Source organism: Phodopus roborovskii, unplaced genomic scaffold (genome assembly GCF_943737965.1).
Source record: "Phodopus roborovskii unplaced genomic scaffold, PHOROB, whole genome shotgun sequence".
Lineage (NCBI taxonomy): Eukaryota > Metazoa > Chordata > Mammalia > Rodentia > Cricetidae > Phodopus > Phodopus roborovskii.
Window position 1 is genome coordinate 41,857,321 of NW_026126480.1, and position 21,030 is coordinate 41,878,350.

A 21,030-nucleotide genomic window follows, 5' to 3' on the forward strand; every position below is an offset into this window, starting at 1 on the left:
CAAGGCCCATGGCCTGAAATCTGACAGGTGACAGTAGGGATGACAGAGCAGGACTGGGGAAGGAACTGCCCTGGGATACAGGAGACAGGCTTGACCTACTACCGTGACAGAAGCTGCTTTCACACTCAAACAGTCCCACTCTCCTAGGCCAATGCAGTCGGACACCCACTCTAGAACATTCGGTGCAAAGGGCGAGTCCTCCAGGCCGAGAGGGCATCCAAACCCAGGAGTCTTGGGGACATCTTGGCCTTCACCTGGGGCGACGACCTGGTGCAGGGAAAACCTATCCTGGTTCTCTGGCCCCCGCCCCCCCCCGCCCCCCCCGCCCCAAGCAGGGGGACGTCCTCACCGGTGTATCTCTGGGCACGACCTGGGGTAACACCCTGGGGCAAGGGACCCTCAGCCTCGAGAGAGGATACAGCCCTACAAAGGCCGGGTCCTCCAGCGGGAGCAGCGTCTTTCCTGACTCTCATCCGGGCTCTTGGGGTCATCTGGACCCCAACCTAGGCCGATGCCAGGTGCAGGGGAAGCCCCAACTCTAGCTGGGGTTACTGCGGTGCAATGACTGGTCCTCCAGCCGAAGCAGGGTCTATTCTGACTCTGTCACTAGGGCATCTCGGGGGCATTCGGTCCCAGACCCTCCCGGGTCCAGAGGAGCTCAGCCCAGCGCTGCGATCCTCCCTCCCGAGCTGGGGCACCCTCACCCTCAGCTGTGCCGGGTCGGGCGGGGCTGCAACAGGTGCGCGGCCTCCCAGTTCCCCTGCCGCCTGCCCTGCCGTTACCTGCAGCGGCAGCCACCGAGGCCGAACGAAGCCAGGGCGGGATCTTCCCGAGCTCGGCCGACGCTCGCGTGGTCCCGACAGAAGATGACGGCGGCTTCCCGAGCTCGGGGCGCGGCTCCGTCGAAGCAGCCGAGGTCCCCAGCCCCGACCCCCCACGCTACTCCCGCCCCTGCGCAGCTCCGCGTTTCCACGTCACTTTTTGGTCCCTCCCTCTCGCCGTCCGCCGGGCCCCGCCCGGCCCCGTCCGCGGTTGTCAGGGCAACCCAAGCGACGCCCGCCACCGAGGACAGGCGTTAGGAGGGCGGCGCCGCCAGGGCTCGGCCCGAGGGGCCCCGGGAGCAGCTGACCATGGAGCCCCACAGTAAGCGGCGGGCTGGGGCCTGGGATGCGGTCAGAGGCCAAGCCCGCCTAGCCAGGTCTCGAACCGGGGCCAGATGATCGGCAGATTCCACAGCTCACTGCTGACGCCCTCACGAGTAGTGGGCTCACTAATGGTGAATAGTGCTTTCTGAGTCTTAATGAATCTGCAAGGAGCCCAGATCTTGTATTTATGCGGTCTTGCCTCTCCTTGACCTTACCCCCAAAAGTGTGGGCTATATATAACTCATGTTCGTCCTCTCAGCATAAGATACATAACAAACGTTCACCATTTCTGTTTTTTAAACCCCCCCTTCTTTGTTCCTTGTCTGTGTGATTGTGCATGTATGTGTTCGTGCACATGTGTGCAGGTGCCATATAGGTGCACGCACAAGTAGGTGCAAGTTTGTGTGGAGGCCAGACTGCAAGCTCAGGTGTCATTCCTTAAATGCCATCCACCTCGGGTTTTAATTTTTACTCTAATGTGTTTTTTGCCTACACGTATGTCTGTGTACTACTTTCGTGCCTTTCGCCTTACAGAGGCCAGAAGAAGGAAACATCTCCTAGAACTGGAGTTACAACAGGCTGTAAAGCCATGTGGGTGCTGGGAATTAAATGGGGGTTCCTCTAGAAGAGCAGTCAGTGTTCATGGTAGCTGAACTATTTCTTCAGGCTTGGTTTTTGGGAGAGGGTGTCTCACTGGTCTAGAGTTCTAGTCACCTATGCTAGGCAAACTGGCTAGCTAGAACCCCAGAGGTGCTCCAGTCTCCAGCTCCCTAGGGCTGGAATTACAAATCATACCACTACACTTGACTTTTTATATAGGTTCTGGGCACTTAAACTCAGCTCTCATACTTTATGCAAGCATTGTATGCATGGACTCATCTCCCCAGGCCTGTGTGTTTTTGTTTTTTTTTTTAATATTCCAAGTTTTATTTGTCTCATGCAGCCTGGCTAACCTTGAATTTATGGCAGGCTTATTGACCCAGTCTCCTGAACTGGTGGCAATCTTCATGCCACAGCATTCTGAAAGTGCTAGAGTTACAATTTTTTTTTTTCCATTTTGTTTTGTTTGAAACAGGTCTCGCCATATCTCTCTGGCTAGCTTGGATAGCTTGGAACTCATGGTGTAGACCAGTCTGCCTCAAATTCACAGGTCCACCTGCCTGTTTATGGAGTGCTAGAATCAAAGGTGTGGGCTATCATGATGGACTACAATGTTGTGTTTGATATATGGCCAAGGGTGTGTGGTTTACAGTTGCTAGAACTGAGAGGTGCTACAACTCTTGTTGTGGTTTCTTTTCTTTTTTTTCTTTCCCAACCTTTCCAGGGACTTTGTCCTAAGTGCTCCTTTCCTCCTCCCCACCCTAACTATTTTATTGCCTCCTTTGTTCTTAAAACAAGTGCATTGTTTGACAGGGAGACTTGAAAGAACTTAAACCTTTATAGGATTTTGCTTGATACTGAAAATAAATTAAGTTGTCTTTTTTGCATAATTTCAAAAATAAAATACTTAGACTAAATCATTGTTCCTAGGGGGGAGATTCTGGCATTTGAAAAAGATCATTTCTTAACAACAAGAAAAAATTTAAAGGATTTCTCTCCTTTCTTTTAACTTACTTGCTGAACAGAAAGCCTACAAGTTGGGAGTTATAGTTGCTTGGACTGGTAGGATTTTTATACAACTATCTACCATTTGTATTTAAAACTCAGTTTATCAAACCTGCTGGAAAAATAATGAACATACAGCAATGCTGGAAGTATTAGTATCATATTAAACTGACATCAGGCTGTGTGTGATCTTTGCAAAGAGAAATTATCTAAATGATGTGTTTCACTGTGTCTGTGTGTCCATGTGTTTGTGTGTCTGTATATCTGTGTGTGTCTGTACGTGTGTCTCTATGGTGTGTGTGTGTATCTGTGTGTGGGGGGTCTCATCTATCCCAGGTTGGTAACCTTGAACTTCTGATCCCTTGACCACCCCCCCATGTGGTGCTGCGACGGAATATCGATTTTGTGGTTTATAGACAAGCCATCTACCAACTTAGCTACACCCTTAGCTGTGAAATATCTTCTAAAAACAGCATCTTTATTTCTGTAAGTTTGTATTACTGGTTAAAGGTGTACACTGCAGGCTTCAAAATCTTCAGTGCTCTATGCTCTTTCCTAATTCCTTCTGTGTGGAAGCCCTGTGCGGGAACTGGGGCTTACACACATAGTACAGTGTCTGTTTGGGTCATCTAAAAGTTGCATCATCCCAGAGACCCGCTCAGAAACTACAGACACCTCCCAGGGTCTGAAACTGGGGAAGGAAAGATACACAGAGGCTTCCAAGAGAAAGTATGAAGTAGTTGGCTTGCACAATAATCTGGTTAATAAGGAGAGGTGGTTCCCATGGAGATTTTCCTAGTACATAGGCCCTAAACTTGGGGAAGAAAGGTCCAGGAGCAAAGCAAAAAGATTAATTAAGATAAAGTCAACAACAGCTGGGGAACCAGCATAAGACCAAACGAGGCCCTCTGAATGTGGGTGTTGGTTGCAGGGCCTGGGCAGTCTATGTGGCCTCTGGCAGTGGAACCAGTATTTATCCCTAGTGCAGTAATGGGCTTTGGGAGTCCATTCCCTATGGTGGAATATTCTCTTAGCCTAAATATATGGGGGAGAGCCTAGGTCCTGCCCCAAATGATGTGACAGACTTTGATGATGCCTCCTGGGAGGCCTCACCCTCCCTGAGGAATGGATGGGGGAATTTGGTGGGGGAAATGGAGGGACAGGAGGGAGAGGGAACTGAGATTGGTATGTAAAATAAGATTGTTTTTAATTTAAATAAAAATTAGTTTTAAAAAGATATAGTCAATAAGAAGAGACAACGTTGTGTGGGCTGGGAGAAAACAGATGAACCTGAAAAGCTCAACATAAGCTCTGGAAGGCTAAATAAGACATTTTATTACATCTAGTGTTGGGGAGGTATCTTGGCAGTTAAAATGCTTGCCTAGCAAGCCTGAGGACCTGAATTCCAATCCTCAGAACCCACATAAATGCTAGGTGGAATGGCAGCTGGCCTGTAATCCCAACCCGACAAGGCAGGGACATGAGTTGCCACAGCAAGGTGACTAGAGTAGCTATTTCAGCAAGCTCTGGGTTTTGACTGGGAACCCCTGCCTCAATGAATAAGGGAGAAAAATAATGAAAAATTTCTAGCATCAACCTTGGGCATCCATGGGCACATACATTCACCCACACATACAAATACACTCACATACACATCAAATGTGTAGACCAGGTTGGCCTTGAACTCACAAAGATCTACCTGCTTCTGCCTCCCAAGTCCTGGGACCACAGACATGCCACTGCCCTAACTAATACAGTTACTGCACCCATGACTTAATGTTTGCTCCCCATCCCATTAGATACAAAGTAGAAAATACACACCAAGTCACTTACATAATATAATGATGCCTTTCCTTTCACACATACTAAAATGTATTAGTAATAATTTTAAATAATTCACAAATCACCACCTTAGGAAATCTTTCACAATCTAATAAACACCATTTTGGATATGTGTGAACCATGGTCAGTTAATATTTAAAAGGACTGGGCTAATCTCTGTGTTCCCTTTTACTGTTAATATTTGTAACCAACCAGATCTCATCAAGACAGGAAAGAATAGTTGATTCTTACAGAGATCACAGAAGCATGATGGGTATGATACTAGCCAGTGCTAACTATTAATAATTCATTATACCATTATAGCAACATCAAGTTGTTAGGCTGAGATTATGGATCATATTTGAAGCCTGGCTTATACACTGTTTCTCCCGATACTGAGGGGTTGCAGTAACACTGGAATAGTTTTATGTAGCATTAGTAAATTGATTAAGAGGAAGGATCCTTCTTAATTACTTTAAAGAATTAGTTGTATATCTAAGGGCACTGCTAAGGAACTGCTAGAAATAACCTGTCAGTCAGATCATCCCTTTTCCACAGTCTTAGCTTCCTATTACGTTTAGTAATGATCCCTGTTAGCTGAGTCATTAAAATCCAATAAACACAAACCTCTCAGACCCCATAGCTGGGTTAAACTCTGGCACTAAGCAAGGGATGGTGGGGGCCTCTGCTGTGTTACAGAATAATAGCAAGGCAGTGGGCCAAGCAATGATTCCCCAGCGAAAGGGCAAATGAAATCAGCGAAATCAGCTCTTGACCTTGGGCTGCTCAGGGTGGCTGGCACATTTACCTCTAATTATTTTCTTTGTAAACTAACTTCACTATTAGGCAGATAACCTGCATATAAAATCACAGGGGAAACATGTCTTCTTAAGAGAGAGAAAAAAAAAAAAAAGCATTTAAACTGGGTGTTGTGGTGCATGATTTTGATTCCGACACTGGGTCGGGGTGGGGAGGTGGGGCATGACAGAGGCAGGTGGATATCTGTGAATTCCAAGCCAGGCAAGATAGTAAGACCCTGTCCCAAACAAAGGACAACAAAGCAGTAAGTACCATCCCCTCCCTAATATCTAATGCCAGCAGTGGATTTGGGTGTCTTTGGCACATTTAGAATAAACAGACAAACCTGAAGAAACCCACAATCTTAATATAATCTGTGCATAATTATCAAATGCAAAAACTGAATTTGTTTATCAGACGAATCAAGATAAGCTCCTCCCTCCTGTTCCACTCCCTACACACCCTGGGTCAACTACAAATTGTGTAATTGATTATGTGTAAGGTAGATGACACACAGGCTGTTTCATTTATATATATATATATATATATATATATAAAAGAAAGTTTATATAATTATGTCTATACATACAATCCCCTTTGCTATACATATACAATGTACCCTGAAGTAGGTCAGGCTTCAAAAGCCAGGAATATGATGACATAGGCCTATAGACCTAACACTCAGGTGGTAGAGGCAGGAAGATCAGATGCTTAGGGTCATCTGAGTGATGCTGAGTTCGAGGCCAGCCAAGGATAAAGGAGACCCTGTCTCAAAACTACAAAACAAAACAAAACTACAAAACAAAACAAAACAAACTCTAAACAGATGTAAATGGCTGCACTTCCTAAGAGGCTGGGGCATCATACACTAGGGGAGTGACTCCTCTCTCCAAACCTGTTTGTCTACTTGTCTCCACCATCTTCCTACTCACTCCAGCATGAAGTTGGAGTCATCTTAGATGCTTGGTCCTGCACCAACCTTCACATATGCCCTTGTCACCACCATGAAAGTTTATTCCACCTTCAAGGTGTACCCAGGATGCGCCCCCCTTCTTCCCCTCCTGCTGCCATCCCCCAATACCCATGACTGTGTGGGCTACTGATTTCTGCAGTGCCTCTCTTTCCCCCCAAAAGCCTTCCTTCTAAAGTTCTTATTACGGACTAGGTGCCCCTCACACATCACATTTGGGATCTTTGATCTATTAGGTTTGTTCAGTTCTTCCCAGCACAGTAGATGCCCTTTGAACCGTCAAGAGCACTCCTCCAATGGGAAGGAGCCCTCATATCCTTCCAATCTTTGCTTAAATATGCCCCTCACCCACTGCTTCTCCGACTGCTTGATGTAGTGGTGCCACCTCCCTAATGCTATGCCTGTCTCTGTACTTTTTATAACAATGATCGTAATTTAATTGTTTTGTTAATTAAAAAACCTACTTCTCCTACCATGTTGAATAGGCTGAAAAGGATAGGATCCTGTCTGCCTTCTCTATCACTCTGTCCCAGGGGCCTTAAACAAACATTCGTGGAATGGATGGCATTGCCTAGTTTTGTTTCCCTCAGGGTAATACATTTACAAAAGAGGGCTGTTTTATTCTCCAGCAGGAGGGGCTGTGCTCCAGGTAAACTTTCAAGTCCCTCTTGGGCAAAGTTCATTTAAGTCGGGTGCTCATAAATGTCAGGTTAAGTCAGGTGCTTTTAAATGTCAGGTTGGTTACAGATACATCGAGAATTCCACTTTCCTTCCTAACCTAAGTGGATGTTTTGAGAGTCTCATTTTATCAGGTATGACCAAAGAAATAAGTCATCTCTGGATCAAGGGACCTCCAGGTCAGAAGACTTAACAAAACCCTTTCCTTAGCATGGAGCACTTGCAATCCTTCATCCTCTGGGAGGCCGACGTGGATTTAAAGTCATTTCTTACTTGAGTACAGGAATCAGTTAACAAATCTGTGTGGTGATTTTTTACTTAAGTAATCTTAGTCCCTAAAGACTATCAATTATTTCAATTAGGTTACAATTCAAACCTTATTAAGAAGTAAATGCTTATATAAATCAAATTAAAAACTTTTTAAAAAGTAATTTTAAAAGTAACATGTTTAAACAGTTCTATTTTAAAATCCCCACCAGAATACTGAAAATCAAGGCAGTCCTAACCTGTGGTGCCCAGTGAGCCACAGAAAGACTCCGTGGTTGAAGCTGTGTCCCCAGGAACTTGGGTGCACGCCGCTTGTCCCCAGACAGCGTCTGCTTCCTGCTAATTTGGTTGTCCTTGGCCCTACTGGGAAACAATGTTACAACTTGTCTCCTTCGAAGTAGCCAACCAGATTCAAGGAGGGGCCCGTGCTTTCCAGTTGCTTCCAAGGAAGCCCTGTATGACTCAGTAAATTCAGGTGCTATAGAACTCACTCAGTAAACAAGGCCCGGCTGAGGTAGGGTGTACGTGTGGCTGAGAAGTCAGGAGCTCTGGGATCCTGGTGGCCATCTTGAGAAACTTTTCTTGGAAGCTAAGAGGCAAGCCATTCTCGTGATTCGGACGCTCATTCTTTTATTTGTATTCCTGACCCCTTATAGGTCGTCCAGAATCCCCACTCTTCTCATCTTACTGGCTCCTCCCCATCCATCCACCTGTTCATCATTTACACCCTCTCTGTGCAGAGGTGGGTCTCACAGAGGACCTAGTTCAGTACCAAGCACATAGTGGCTGGCAAATGTCTGTTAACTCTAATTCCAGGAGATCCAACAGCGCCCTCTGCAGGCTCGTGCACACACCTAGTGCATTCATACATACAAGCAAAACATACAAAATAAAAAGAAATAAATATTAAAAAAACAAAACAAAAACCCAAAACCTGCTCCTGGGTGCCACGATTTTTCTTAGAAAGTTGGTGCAACAGCTCATCTTCCCTTAACCCCTGACCCAGAGTTGATCTCTCTCCTTGGTACTAAGTCTGCATGTTTTTGTTTTTTGTTTTGTTTTTTTTTTTTTTCTCTAAAAAGCTGTGATCAGTCTGTTTCTTCCATGAGAAACTTCCTTGAGACAGGGTCTCATGGATGTCTGGCTCGCCTTGAATTCTGTATGAGACTGAGGATGACCTTGAACTTCTGACCCTCCCATCTCCACTTCTCCAGTGCAGGATTACAGGTCTATGCTACCATGTCCACTGTATGGGTCTGTGCAAGCTCTACTCACTGTACTACATCCCCAGCCCAAGACCTTCACTGCGTTGACTCTTGAATCCTTGTAGTCTCATTTAGTGTGAGTAAAGGAAAGTATGGGAGGAAAAATCAGTCACAAAATCAGTCTCAAAAATGACAGTATAGACTGGCCAATGTTGCCCACAGGTAGAGTACCTGCTTAGCACAGAGGATCACCATATTCTATCCCTTGAACTAACAATGCTGACAATAAGATGAAGTGACCTTATAGGGACTGGAAAGATGGCTTAGCAGGTAAAGGTGATTGCTGCCAAGCCCGAGAATCTGAGTTCAGTCTCTGGAACTCACGCGTGGAAGGAGAGAACCTAGTCTCCTAAATTGTCCACTTACCTCCGTGTGTATGCTGTGTCATAATATAAATGTTAAGAAATTTTTTTATATGCCCCCTAAAGACGTGATGAAGCTCAAGGGGAGAACACTTGATTCCATGCCCAGAACTGCAATAGGCAGAGAAAACAATGAAATGACCTTACAGACATGTTCAGTGTGAGACATGGTCTGGTTGATTTTCTTATTTGGGACCACACAGGTTCTCTGGTGAACTAAATCAGCTCCATCGGAATAAGGCTTGGTCTCTGAGTGTATTACTCCTCTCTAGGACTCAGGGTTTATTTATTCACTTATTGTTGAAGTTTTTGAGACAGGGTTTCTCTGTGTCCTGAAACTCACCCTGTAGACCAGGCTGACCTCAAACTCAGAGATCTGCCTGCTTCTGCCTCTCAAGTGCTGGGATTAAAGGAGTGCACCACCACCGCCCTGCTAAACATTTATTTTTAACTGAAGTATGTGTATACAATAGGATACACAAACCCTACAGACACTGTTTAATGAAAAATTGAAAGCTTGTTAGTTAGTTGGCTTGTTAGTTAGTTAGTTAGTTAGTTAGTCAGCACAAGTTAGAACCATGTGGGAAGAGGGAGGGAACATTACCTGATGAGCTTCCTCTATCAGACAGGCCTGTGTGCAGGTCTGTGGAGCATGTTTTTGATTAATGACCCAGCCTACTGTGGGTAGTGCTGCCTGGGCAGGTGGTCCAGGATGGCATGGCATAAGAAAGCAGGATGAACAAGCCATGATGAGCAAGCTGGTGGGCATCACCCCATCCATGGCCTCTGCATCAGTTTCTGCCTCCAGGTTCCTGCCCTGACTCCTTTCAGTGTGATGGACTATGGTGTGAAAGGGTAAACAAAATAAACTCTTTTCTCCCCCAAGTCACTTCTGCTCATATGTTTATCACAGCAATGGAAAGCCAACTAATACACCATGTGATCACTCAGCTTACAAATGTTAGCATAACTGCACCCTAAGGGTCATTGTCCCATGCTTGTCATTGTGGTTTATAGGTGCTATAGCTTGGTAGGACTGTTGATTACTTCCCTCTTCTGGAAGCTTACATGGTGCCTTCTGGTACCATGAGAGCTAGTCCTCAGGGAGGAAGTTGTCAAATCACTTCCAGCTGAGCCGTGTCTAAAGCGCACACTGTCTTCAGCAACAGGGACTTACCTTCCATCTGGGGGTGGGGGTGATCACCAACCAAGAGCAATAGTAGTAACCTCTGCTGTTATGGGAGTCTCCATAACAGAGAGCCACAACTCAAATGAGACCTTCTCATGTCTGGTATTGGGATTTTGCTAGGTGATCTTTGGCTCTTGACAGGAGCATTGTTAGCCCAGATGGGAAAAGTACATTTAAACTATGTATTTATACACAGACTTATGTGCATTATAGTTTTTTAGGTAGCCAGTTAATAGCATGATTTCTTATAACTTTTTCAGACCTCCTTACTGTTGTTTTACCCCTCCCTCCTCCTACCATAAAGAGCCCCCTTTTCACATTCCCTGGTCAGATCATTTCTACCCTGCTATGTCCCTCTTTATTGTCCCCCACCCCCACCACAACAATGGTCCTCTTTTACTTTCCTGATTTCTGTAGTTACTACAAGCCACGTACTCTCATCTGATGATTTGGAGCTGGGAGCTGCCAATGAGAGAGAACATGCCACATTTGTCTTTCCAGGTTTGGGGTACCTCTGTCAATATGATCTTTTCTAACTCCATCCATGTACCTGCAAATTTCATGATTTCACTCTTCTTTACAGCTGAATAATATTCCATAGTGTGTATGTGCCACATTTGCATTATCCATTCATCGGGGGAAGGACGTTTTGTTTGTTTTCGTTTCCTAGACTGTGACTAGAGCAGCAGTGAACATGGCTGAGCAGGTATCTGTGGGATAGGATGTGGAGTTCTTTGGGCATATGCCAAGGAGTGGTATAGCTGGGTCACTTGTAGATTTATTTTTAGAGAATTTTAGAGAATTTTTAGAGAATTTTTGAGAATTCTCCACACTGATTTTTGGAGCTCCTGGAGCAGCTTGCAACCCCACCAGCGGTGAATGAAGGTTCCCTTTTCCCTACAAGTGTGCATTTCAGTTGGAACATGCCCAGGAGTAGAATGCCCTGCTAAGTGGCAGAGTTTGCCCAGGTACATGCACTTCTAATAGCTGCCACGTGTGCAGCGTGGCACTGTTTCAGCAGGGCCTTGGATCCCAGCTGTTCTCCATGCTTGCTGATGTTTGCCCTGCCCCTTCTCAAAGCAGATGTATCTCATTATCTTTTCCACATTAACTCATGCTATTAAGGTTTTAAATGTATTTTTATAGGCTACTTAAATGTATTTACATGAAGTGCCCATTCAAGTCTTTCACCCATATTTCCTTTGGGTATCTGTCCCACAGAGCTCATTTGATGGTGACTGTTTGTGGAGTGAACTGCTGTAATTGGTTGTGTAGCACAGGAACCCTGTATGATCTAGTAGCTTGTGTTTGTTTGTGGTGAAGCCTCTTGCATCTTGGTGAGTGTGCCACTGTTGTGATGTATCCCAAGCCACAACCTGTGTCATTTACCTTGAGAGACCCAGCCTGCTAGCTTGGTTCCACCTGCCCTGGAGTCTCCATCTGCCACTCTCGTTCCTCTTTGATTTCTTTTCCCTCTTTTTAGATCTTGTCTCACTATTTTGGATAAGTGCTACAGTTACACATTTCAGAAACAAAAACTTATGGAGCATTTAGTGGAAAGTCATTTGGTAATGTTCGAACCCATTCCTTTCCATTACTTTCTAGCCTGATATACTTTAATACTATTAGGAACAGAAGCAGATGACTTGTGTTGCATTTTTTCCTCTGGCCCATGCCTGGCTCTTTCTGGTGAACATTGCATTTTGAAGAGCTTTCTTTTTAGTTCATAATGAGTTTTCTCATTGTTCATAGAGAGATGGTATTCCATTCTGTTACAGCAATTTATCTTAATTTATTTAATGATGGAGACTCACTTCTAGTTATTTGCTACCGAGCCAAAGATATCCACAGCCCAAGGCCCTGGATCTGTATGTGTGTCAGGCTGCAGCTGAGGTAGGCTTTGTGGTTAAGGATGGGCAGATGGAGAGTTTTGTGCGGTGCTGTCCAGGTGGCCTTATGAAATCAACCATGTGTTTTTATTGGAGGGGAGCAGCAGGCCAGACTTGCTAGAGCCATCGGCAAGAATGAGAGCAAGGTTGGTGTGACCTAAGGACCTGAGTCAGGGCTTCTGGGGCATACCAAAGAGGCACAGAAGAAGGTCTGCAGGAGGAGCCCACCTTCCACTTGAGCCCTCTAAGTTGCATCTTGGATTTGTGACCCTCAGAACTGTAAGACAAAGTCTCCGTTGATGTGAGCAACTGTTTGTGGTTTCAGTGGTGATGGGAAGCCAGTGTGGCCATTTTACTTTGCAAGCGGCGGCCTTTAGAGTCTGACATTCTGTCTGTGCAGAAGCTGTATCTAAGGGGAAAGAGTCTAAACGTGGGGTGACTAAAGCTAGTTTTGTAACTGTGAAGTTGTAATATTTTTAAAACTCCTCTTTAGATTTATGTGTAAAAACTTTACCTGCATGCATCTTTTTTGTGCACCACGTGTGTGGGCGGTGCACAAGTCAGAAGAGTGCACTGGATCCCTTGGAACTGGAGTTAGAGATGGGTGTGAATCACCATGTGGGTGCTGGGAATTGAACCTGGGTCCTCACCAGCTTCTCTAAACCACGGAGCCATCTCTTCATCCCCCAAATCATTCTTCTTAAATCAGCATTTGGTTCTGTAAGCCACCGGGCTCGGGGTGGAAGTAGGGTGGGGGAGGGGGAGAGGTAGAGGTGGGGGTTGACGCTGCAGAAGAAGAGGTTACTCTGTTTCTGTTCTGGAAACCCCATTTAGTAGGAAGAGAGCTTTGGGTCCTCATGCGGCCCCAGCTAGCAACAGCAGGGAGTGCTGAGTAGAGCAAACTGTTCACCTGAGATCATTGGCAGCTTGAACATTTGCCTTTTGTAGTCCGGCTGTTGGAAATTTGAACTGATGCGGAGACACTAATGAGACAAATGTGGTTACTGCTTGTGCTCTTGGTTGGCAAACTTAATCTATTTACAACCTGCTGACATCAGTATGAACCAGTATTAGACAGCTATTTGGACCCCCTTCCCCCTCTATTTATTTATTTATTTATTTATTTATTTATTTATGGTGTTTGAGACAGGGTTTCTCTGTGTAGCTTTGGAGCCTGTCCTGGAACTAGCTCTTATAGACCAGGCTGGTCTCAAACTCACAGAGATCCACCTGCCTCTTGCACGGGATGGTGGCTATCGTGGACATCACTGTATCACCGTCTGTAGCCTTAGAACTGTTGTTTCTCAATTCCCTAATAGACACTGTAGAACATTAATGTTCATTCCTCCTTCCTGCCCATGGTGTAGAGGGCATGGGTTCCAGTGTCATTCTGAGCAGTTTACCTATAGATTTGCGTTTGCGTTACTTTTTCCTTCATTTGCCTTTTGTGCTTCTCCTTTGTTCTTTTGGGTCTTAGTCATCTTGGGTGGTTATCGCTACACCTGACCCCCACTGGATTGTGGACCTCACCAGGCCAGAAGCCAGGTGTGCCACCATGCTCACAGTCATGAGTAGCAGGCATTCATGTTATCAATTGATTTAGGGAACAGAGGCAGGGCAGAAAACTGACACTGGGGAGGAGAGACTGACTGAAGTGGGTGCGCATGCGTACGTGAACTCACGCATGCTCTTTGAGTCCTTTGTTTTTCTCTTCTCTCAGGGCCCAGTTCAAGCTGGACAAGGGTCTATACCACTGAGCTATGTCCCAGCCCTCAGGTTTGTGTTTATCATTTTAAAGTTAAAAACTAAATTCTCCCTTGTAAGAAAATCAAATGTGAAAAAGATTTTTCATCTGAGATTTCAAGAACCTGGAAGGATTCGATTTCTGCCACACTCTGCCTTTGCCAGCCTTGGGAAGCAATTATTCTCCCTGCTATGGCCCCTGTGGAGAAGCAGTGAGCTAGAGGAGTGTGCCCTTTTCCTCCCCAAAGTGAGGTCTGTGAGTTTGGGGCTGACTTCCAGAGATGGGACTGTTGGCAGTGAGCTGTGTGATTGTGCCAAGGAGGAGGACCGCAGTAAAGCCTAGGGAAGGCTGGGTAGACAGGTAGATCTGGTTCCTCCATACCAGAGCTCAGCAGGATGTGTACCAACCTGGTTAAACTCCGTGTCTGACTACTAGTCTGTTTTCAGGGCTGGCCAGCCAGGCTGCTGCTCCACAGACCTCCTGGAGAAACAAGGAGTCAATTCCTGTAGGGGTGTGACTTAGCCTTTGTTAAAGGATAGCTCTTCAAATATTGGTAAGAGGATAGTTGTCATACAGATGTAAAAAGGTGTTCAAGTTATGAATGAACCAACCAGGAAAGTGTTTCCTCAAAGGGAAATCCAGAGACCGGGCACATCTGTGAATCAGAATGTGGTGATAAACTTGAATAATGCAGGCGAGGAGGGCCTTGAGTGGAGCTGGCTGATGTCTGTGCTTAGAACCACAGTCATGTGTTGCCAGTGGTCCTAAACGCTAGCATGTGGAGCAGATGAGAGGCGTGGTTGGAAGTCAGACAGTGTGAGCCACAAGACACAGAGTGGTCTATAGTGAATGGATGCATACATAGGTCTACCCTTGGATTTGCAATGCATGGGCGTTTCTAGATCACTCTGTATGTTAACAGGTGGTGATCGTTACAAACCCCATTTGTTTCTTTAATCACAATCTGCTTCACTGCCCTCGTTTCACTCTTCCAGGTGGTAGGAAAAGCAAACGGGAATTCCCCAATAGGACTTCCGTCTGTGGAGAGCAGGTCCTGACCGTGTCTCCACCACTCAGCTGAAGGAGGAAGTCATTTTGCACAGAGAACATCTGTCATGGTTCAGGGCCATAGCCTTCTGTGAGGGCCTGGGCCAAGCTCTTTTGATTGTTTTGTATATTGGTGTAAAGATTGGTATATTGGTTGTAAAAGAATGTCATTACTGCCAGTCCCAAAGTGGAAGCCACCCAACTGCCCATTCACAAATCATAGACAAAATGTGACATATACAGAGGAGTATCATGCAGCCTTGAAAAGGATGACAGTTCTGATATGTACTGTAAAGTGATGAACCTGTATATTTTTATACATACATACATACACACATATGTTTTGAAACAGGGTCTTATTATATAACCTTGACTGCCTAGAACTCACTCTGTAGATCAGACTGACCTCAAACTCAGATCTTCCTGCCTCTCCCTCCCAAGTGCTAGGATGGATGAACCTTTAAAGATGCAAACTGAAGTAAGCCAACCGTGAAAGTGCAAACACTCTGATAATGGGTGCTGAGATGTGCTAACTCCAAATATCCCCCTTCCCAAAAATCCGTCTCCAAATGTGCCCTGCCCCGGTATATGATGTATTTCGCATGGAAGAAACTTAAACATTGGAGACAATCTTAGCTTCCCTAAGAGAGGTCCCCTCCTACAAGGATATGGAGCAGGTCCTGCTGCCCCTAGCTTAACACACTGTATGCTTTACACTGCATGAGCCCCTTTGTGTCCCATCATGTTTTCTATAACTCTCCACTCTGCATCAAGCCTAGTGTGAAAGCACTCTGCTTCCACAACACCAGAACTCAGAAAACCCAGGCCGGGGCATCAGAATCCAAATCCAGCCTCATTTATATAGTGAAGTTCAAGGACATCTTGAGCTAAGTAAGGCCCTGTTTCAACAAGAGAAACCTAGCTTTGTTGATGCAGGCCTTCATTATGTCATGACGACTGGTGTGTGAACCGTGCACCAAATACATTTGCATGGCAACCTTGTTTTTCTGTACTTTGTCTGAGGAGTCTGGGGCTTTAGGAAGGATAGAGGAAGATGATGTTTTTCTTACCTTGTGTATGATTATGTGTAGGAGATGAGGTACCAAGGCTGGCGTGGGGAGCTGCAGCCTAGAACAGCCACCAGCTGTGGGAGATGCTTCATTCCTTGTTGGGGACCTGCATCCAGTTGTGACACCGAATCCTTTGACTTACACAGGGAAGTCCTTCAGAACAGGAATAAGCGAGGCAAGGGTGCTTTATTGCACAGACACAAGGGTTAGGATGCACTTAAATAGTGAAATGGAGGCATGTAGAGGCCGTTAGGAAACAGACGGCACTTACCAAAGACATGGGTATGGGCTCTCAAGAGATTTGCCCCTGGGTGTCTTTGATGGCAGCATACATAACCTGGTGGCTTTTAAGGTCACATTGTCCAAAGGAGGTTACTTACAGTGAGGTTTAAAGATTAAGCAGAGCTTAGTTTTATTTCTTACAACATTGTCTACAATGAAGATTAAGTAGAGTTTAAAATTAAAGTTCAAGTGTAATTAAATGTAAAATGGTTTACTTAGTTTTTTTTTTCTTTCTTTCTTTCTTTTCTTTTTTTTTTTTTTTTTTTTTTTTTTTTTTGTCATTTTGTTTTGAGATAGGGTCCTAGGTAGCCTGGAACTCACTATGTAGACCAGGCTGGCCTCAAAGTCATAGAGAATTAAAGTTGTGGCTACAACACTGAGTTGTTTACTTATTCTTAAAGAATTTCCTTTTAAAAATGAATCTAGGGGATGGGCAGGGACGCACATACCTTTAATCACAGCACTCACGAAGCAGAGATGGGTGGATCTCTGAGTTGGAAGCCAGCCTGGGCTAAAGACTGAATTTCAGGACAGCCCTGGCTACACAGAGAAACCCTGTCTCAAAAACCAAAAACAAACAAGAAAACTAGGGGCTAGAGAAATGGCACAGTGAATTCATGTTCAATTCCCACCACTCACACATTGACCCCAAATTAACTAACTCCAGTTCCAGGGGATCTGATAACCTCTTTTGGCCTCCATGGGCACCAGGCATGTGTGTTGTGCACAGGCCCTCATGCACACAAAACACTCATGCATATAAAAATAAAATGAAACTAAGGTGGTTTTCTCAGGTGCATTGTTTGGGCTTGTGGATGAGAAAGAGGCTAATGATGTTAAGCTCAAGGTCAGATGGTGGCTGCAGACATATAGTCTGCTTTCACATCTTAGTCAAGAAGTCTTTAGGAAGAGTAAGCATTATCTCTGCAGGTAATTTGATTTTTATCTGTTGTATTCAAAGTTTCTAGATTTTGGCCAGATACCCTAAAGGGCTTTTCCCTTTGTGTGTCCCCTTGTTTTTCCCCCATCTTTTTGTCTAGTCTCACTTAGTCACACTAAAGTAGATAGTAGATCTTGGCATCCAGGAAATGTCAGTGAGCTCATATAAAAAAGCACTGGAGTTTGATTTGGTTATAGAGGAGAACTACAAACCAGGAATGCAGGCTCGGGCAGAGTGAACTTAGTTTCAGTGGGGGTCGTGAGACGCCTGACAACAGGCCACTTGCTGCTGCATGAGCAAGATGAGCAAGTGGGGAGTTAGAAGTGGATATGAATCAAAGGTGAGTGCTAAGCCCATCAGCATGTCCAGGCCAAGAGGAAAAACTGGCTTGTCTGGTGTTTGTCACATCTTGCAGGGTGTTGCTAGATTCCCGGAAATGTCCCTCTGGTAACACTTCCCTACATGGTATATGTGTAGTAAACTTCCTCTTGTCATTGAATGTCTCAGGCACAGAAAAGAATTCTTGGTCCTCTCTTCGGACATTCTGTAGCCAGTTTGACTTTTAAAGTGTGTGTGTGCGCGTGCGTGCGTGCTTGCTTGTATGTACATGCAGGGAGGTCAGAGGAGGCCATCCAGTGTCCTGCCTCATATTTGACCTTATTTCCTGATCTAGGTTCTCTCAGTGAACCTGGAGCTTATGCTGGCAACCAGAAAGCCCCAGCCATCCTCCTGTCTCCTCTCTGTCCACAACACACGCATACACCTACCACGCCTGCACCTGGCTTCTTACAGAGGTGTTGCTGATGTGGACTCAGGCCCTTAAGAGAGTGCAACAAGTGCTCTTAATCCATTGCTCTCCTTTTGACTGTTTTGACTGTTACTAGCATAGAGTTTTACTTAGGGGGTGTTGTAGAGAGAGGTAGTGGCCATGCTTGTTCTTGGTGGCAGGGCAGTTAATCATAAGTACCTCCATGGTAAAATTTAAAGAAATTATTTGTGTGTGCATGTGTAATATGTGTGTGGTTATATTTGTGTGTATGAGCATGGGCAGCAGGTGCCACAGTGTGTGTGACCATCAGAGGACTACCCTGGTGCTAGTCTTTACCTCTTCCTTGCTGGAGGCAGGCTCTCTTTTTTGCCGGTGAAATGCCAGGTGAGCCTGTTCCTTGACCTTCCAGGGATGCTCCTCCAGTCTCCTCCCATCCTGTCCAGGCATTGACTGTCAAGTCAGGTCTAGGAATTTGAACTCTGGTCCTCAGCATTTGGACCGTAGGCACTTTACCTGAGCCCTCTCCTCATCCCTCACGGTAAACATTTTAATGTCAGTTGAGCCCTTCGACTCATGAGGCACTGAGCAGTTCTTGAAACATTCTTGCACAGAAAGCGTACCTAGCTGGAGGGAAACTGAGGCCTGGAAGCCCCACAGGTGATTAGGACGGGTCTTCAGTGTCTGCTCCTCCCCATATCCTGTTAATATTCCTCCCCACAAGGTCAGAAGACACACCAGAGTAGAGTCTGAGCAAAGTAAAAGTACAGGGTTTCAGTGGAGACAGCTGGGATGCCTGGGATAGTGAATCAGAGAGAGAGAGAGAGAGAGAGAGAGAGAGAGAGAGAGAGAGAGAGAGAGAGAGAGAGAGAGAGAGAGAGAGAGAGAGGTGAAGTGGTGAGAGGGGGAAGGAGTTTCCAGGTTTGGGATGAAGCAGAGAGCCTGAGAATTTAATTTAAATTCCAGTCTGTGGAAGAAGCCTACAAACTGCCACCCACAGTGAATCCTCACAAGAGCTGGCTGTCCTCAGCCCCAGGAAGCATTTAAAGTACACACATGCCCCAGGAGGTGAGAGGTGCCTTTAACCCACTCCCCTGTGACCCAGCTGGGGGATGGGAAGAAGGGCTGAGGGAGAAGGGAAGATGTCACATGTGTGGTTGAGTCAAAGGGAGCACTGGACACTAGTCCACCCTGGAGGGAGGGATGGCACTCTGCTAGTACTGTAAACAGGACTCTCAGACAGTCCGTGTGTCTGAGGTGAGTCACAGGTGTGAGCCTCGCCCAACCACGATGGCTTCTGGGGAGCCATTCTCACTGGGCTTGATAATTTTCTCTTCCTTATCTTGGAAACAAGAAACAATTTTTTAAAAAATATTTTATGTGTTTTGCCATGTGTGTATCTGTGCACCATGTGTGTGCCTGGTGCCTGCAGAGGTCAGAAGAGAGCATTCGATCCCGGGAACTGGAGTTCTAGGTGGTTATAATCCACATGTGTGGGTACTGGGAGCCACATTCCGGGCCCCTGCAAAAGCAGTTGGTGCTCTTAATCTCTGAGCCATCTCTCTAGCTCCTGAGCTACCTTTTTAACCAATCCCAAAGCTAGGTGGTTTTACTTCTGAAATGGTATCAGTTCTTTTGGGAGTGTTCATTCCAGAATCCTTATTTGTGATAGTAAAAATCAGAAGTTCTGGAATTTGAAAGAAAGAATTTGAAACCTATTATTCTTAAAATTAATTTATCATGTACCTCAGGCTGGCCTTGAACTCACTTATGTAGCCATGAATGACCTGGAAGTTGTGATTCTTCTGCCTCTAGTCCTGAGATTTCAGGTGTGTGTGCAACAACATACTTATTACTGTATTACCACAATATTGCGATAAAGAGTACAATTTCCTAATGCTATAATCAATACTGTTACAAAGTGTTGAGATCTGTGTAGTAAAGGGGAAGATTTGGCTCAGGAAAAAATCCCTACCTCTTGCCCAACTCTTGTGCCTTTGGTTAACAGTTTTAACTCATGTTAGTTTTGGACCTTTACTGAGGGACACTGTCAAACAAAATACAGAGTCTCATGCTCCAGTGAGGAGGGCGATGGGGTGTGCAGGGGAAACCATTTTCAGCTTTGGCTTTTTTCTGAACTTTTGATAGAGAGCAAACCTGGTGGTTACTGGCTTTGAGTCCAGAACTGTGACATGTTAGTTCCATCTGACAAGTTTGATGTGATGTTGGACTAAACGTTCCCTTCCAGCCATTTTCACAAGGTGTCCAGGTAAATTTATGAAGCTTGGCACACTTCGCTGACTTTATTAGGTAGGGATATTTTTTTTTCTTTTTTTGCTGGAAATGTTTTTCTTGTTTTAAAATCTCAAGCCAGCTGTGGTAACGCACACCTAGAATCCCAGTATTTAGGTAGAGGCAGTAGGTGTATAAGTTCAAGGCCACCCTGGGTGACATAGCAGGTCTTCTCAAAAACCTGAAACAAAATAAAACCATGTAATTCCATCTCCAGGAGTGATGGAGCAGTGTGCAAGCAGCCTGGAGTGATTGCTTTTGGCAGAAGGCCACGTAAACATCCCTACCTCTCTGTGATATATAGGTAGAGTTGACACATTGTTAAAAACAATGACCATAAATAGAGAATGTGTCAGGCCTGGGCTCAGTCACTGACTACAGTTGAAATGGAAAGGGTCCTGAGATCTGTTCCCTGGGCAGGTACATCATATGCAGACACCATTGCCAGGAGCCCAGAACTCCAATCTGTTAGTCCTCTCAATGATGTGGAAGTAGGTGAGGCTTATGTTTAGAAGGACAGACTTCTCCCTCCCTCCCTCCCTCCCTCTCTTCCTCCCTCTCTCTCTTCCTCCCTCTCTCTCTTCCTCCCTCTCTCTCTTCCTCCCTCTCTCTCTTCCTCCCTCCCTCTCTCCTCCTTCTCTCTCTTCCTCCCTCCCTCTCTCCCTTCCTCCCTTCATATGAGTTTATACTAAATTAAAAATTGTATATTTATTCAAAAATACATCTGGGGGAATGCTTACATATGCACTCAGCTATTCTTTGTGGTACTTTAGGTTTTTTTGAGTAGTAGTATATATTTTATTCATTTCATTCACTAGTCAAAGGTTTCTATCTAATTTCCTTGCATTCTCTACCTTGACCTTGACTTTTCTTGGTCTTTTGAAGGATTTTTGAGTCGAT

The 21,030-nt window shown here is 45.3% G+C and overlaps 2 protein-coding genes across 5 annotated transcripts in view; one reads left to right on the top strand and one right to left on the bottom strand.

Annotated features, from left to right (window-relative positions):
- Dhx32 (DEAH-box helicase 32 (putative)) overlaps nucleotides 1-7,642 on the bottom strand; it is a 58,050-nt gene extending 50,408 nt beyond the window's left edge. The window contains exon 1 of one of the 3 annotated variants that reach the window (XM_051193203.1): nucleotides 7,524-7,642. The gene's annotated coding sequence lies outside the window, so the exon portion shown is untranslated. Of the gene's footprint in view, nucleotides 1-782; nucleotides 939-7,523 lie in introns of those variants that run through there. The other 2 variants (XM_051193202.1, XM_051193204.1) reach the window with 2 other exon arrangements.
- Nucleotides 982-21,030, top strand: part of Fank1 (fibronectin type III and ankyrin repeat domains 1) — a 101,485-nt gene continuing 81,436 nt past the window's right edge. For both annotated transcript variants that reach the window (XM_051193205.1, XM_051193206.1), the window contains exon 1: nucleotides 982-1,143. In XM_051193205.1, the coding sequence (XP_051049162.1) occupies nucleotides 1,131-1,143 (13 nt within the window). In that variant the 5' untranslated portion in view covers nucleotides 982-1,130. The remainder of the gene's footprint in view (nucleotides 1,144-21,030) is intronic.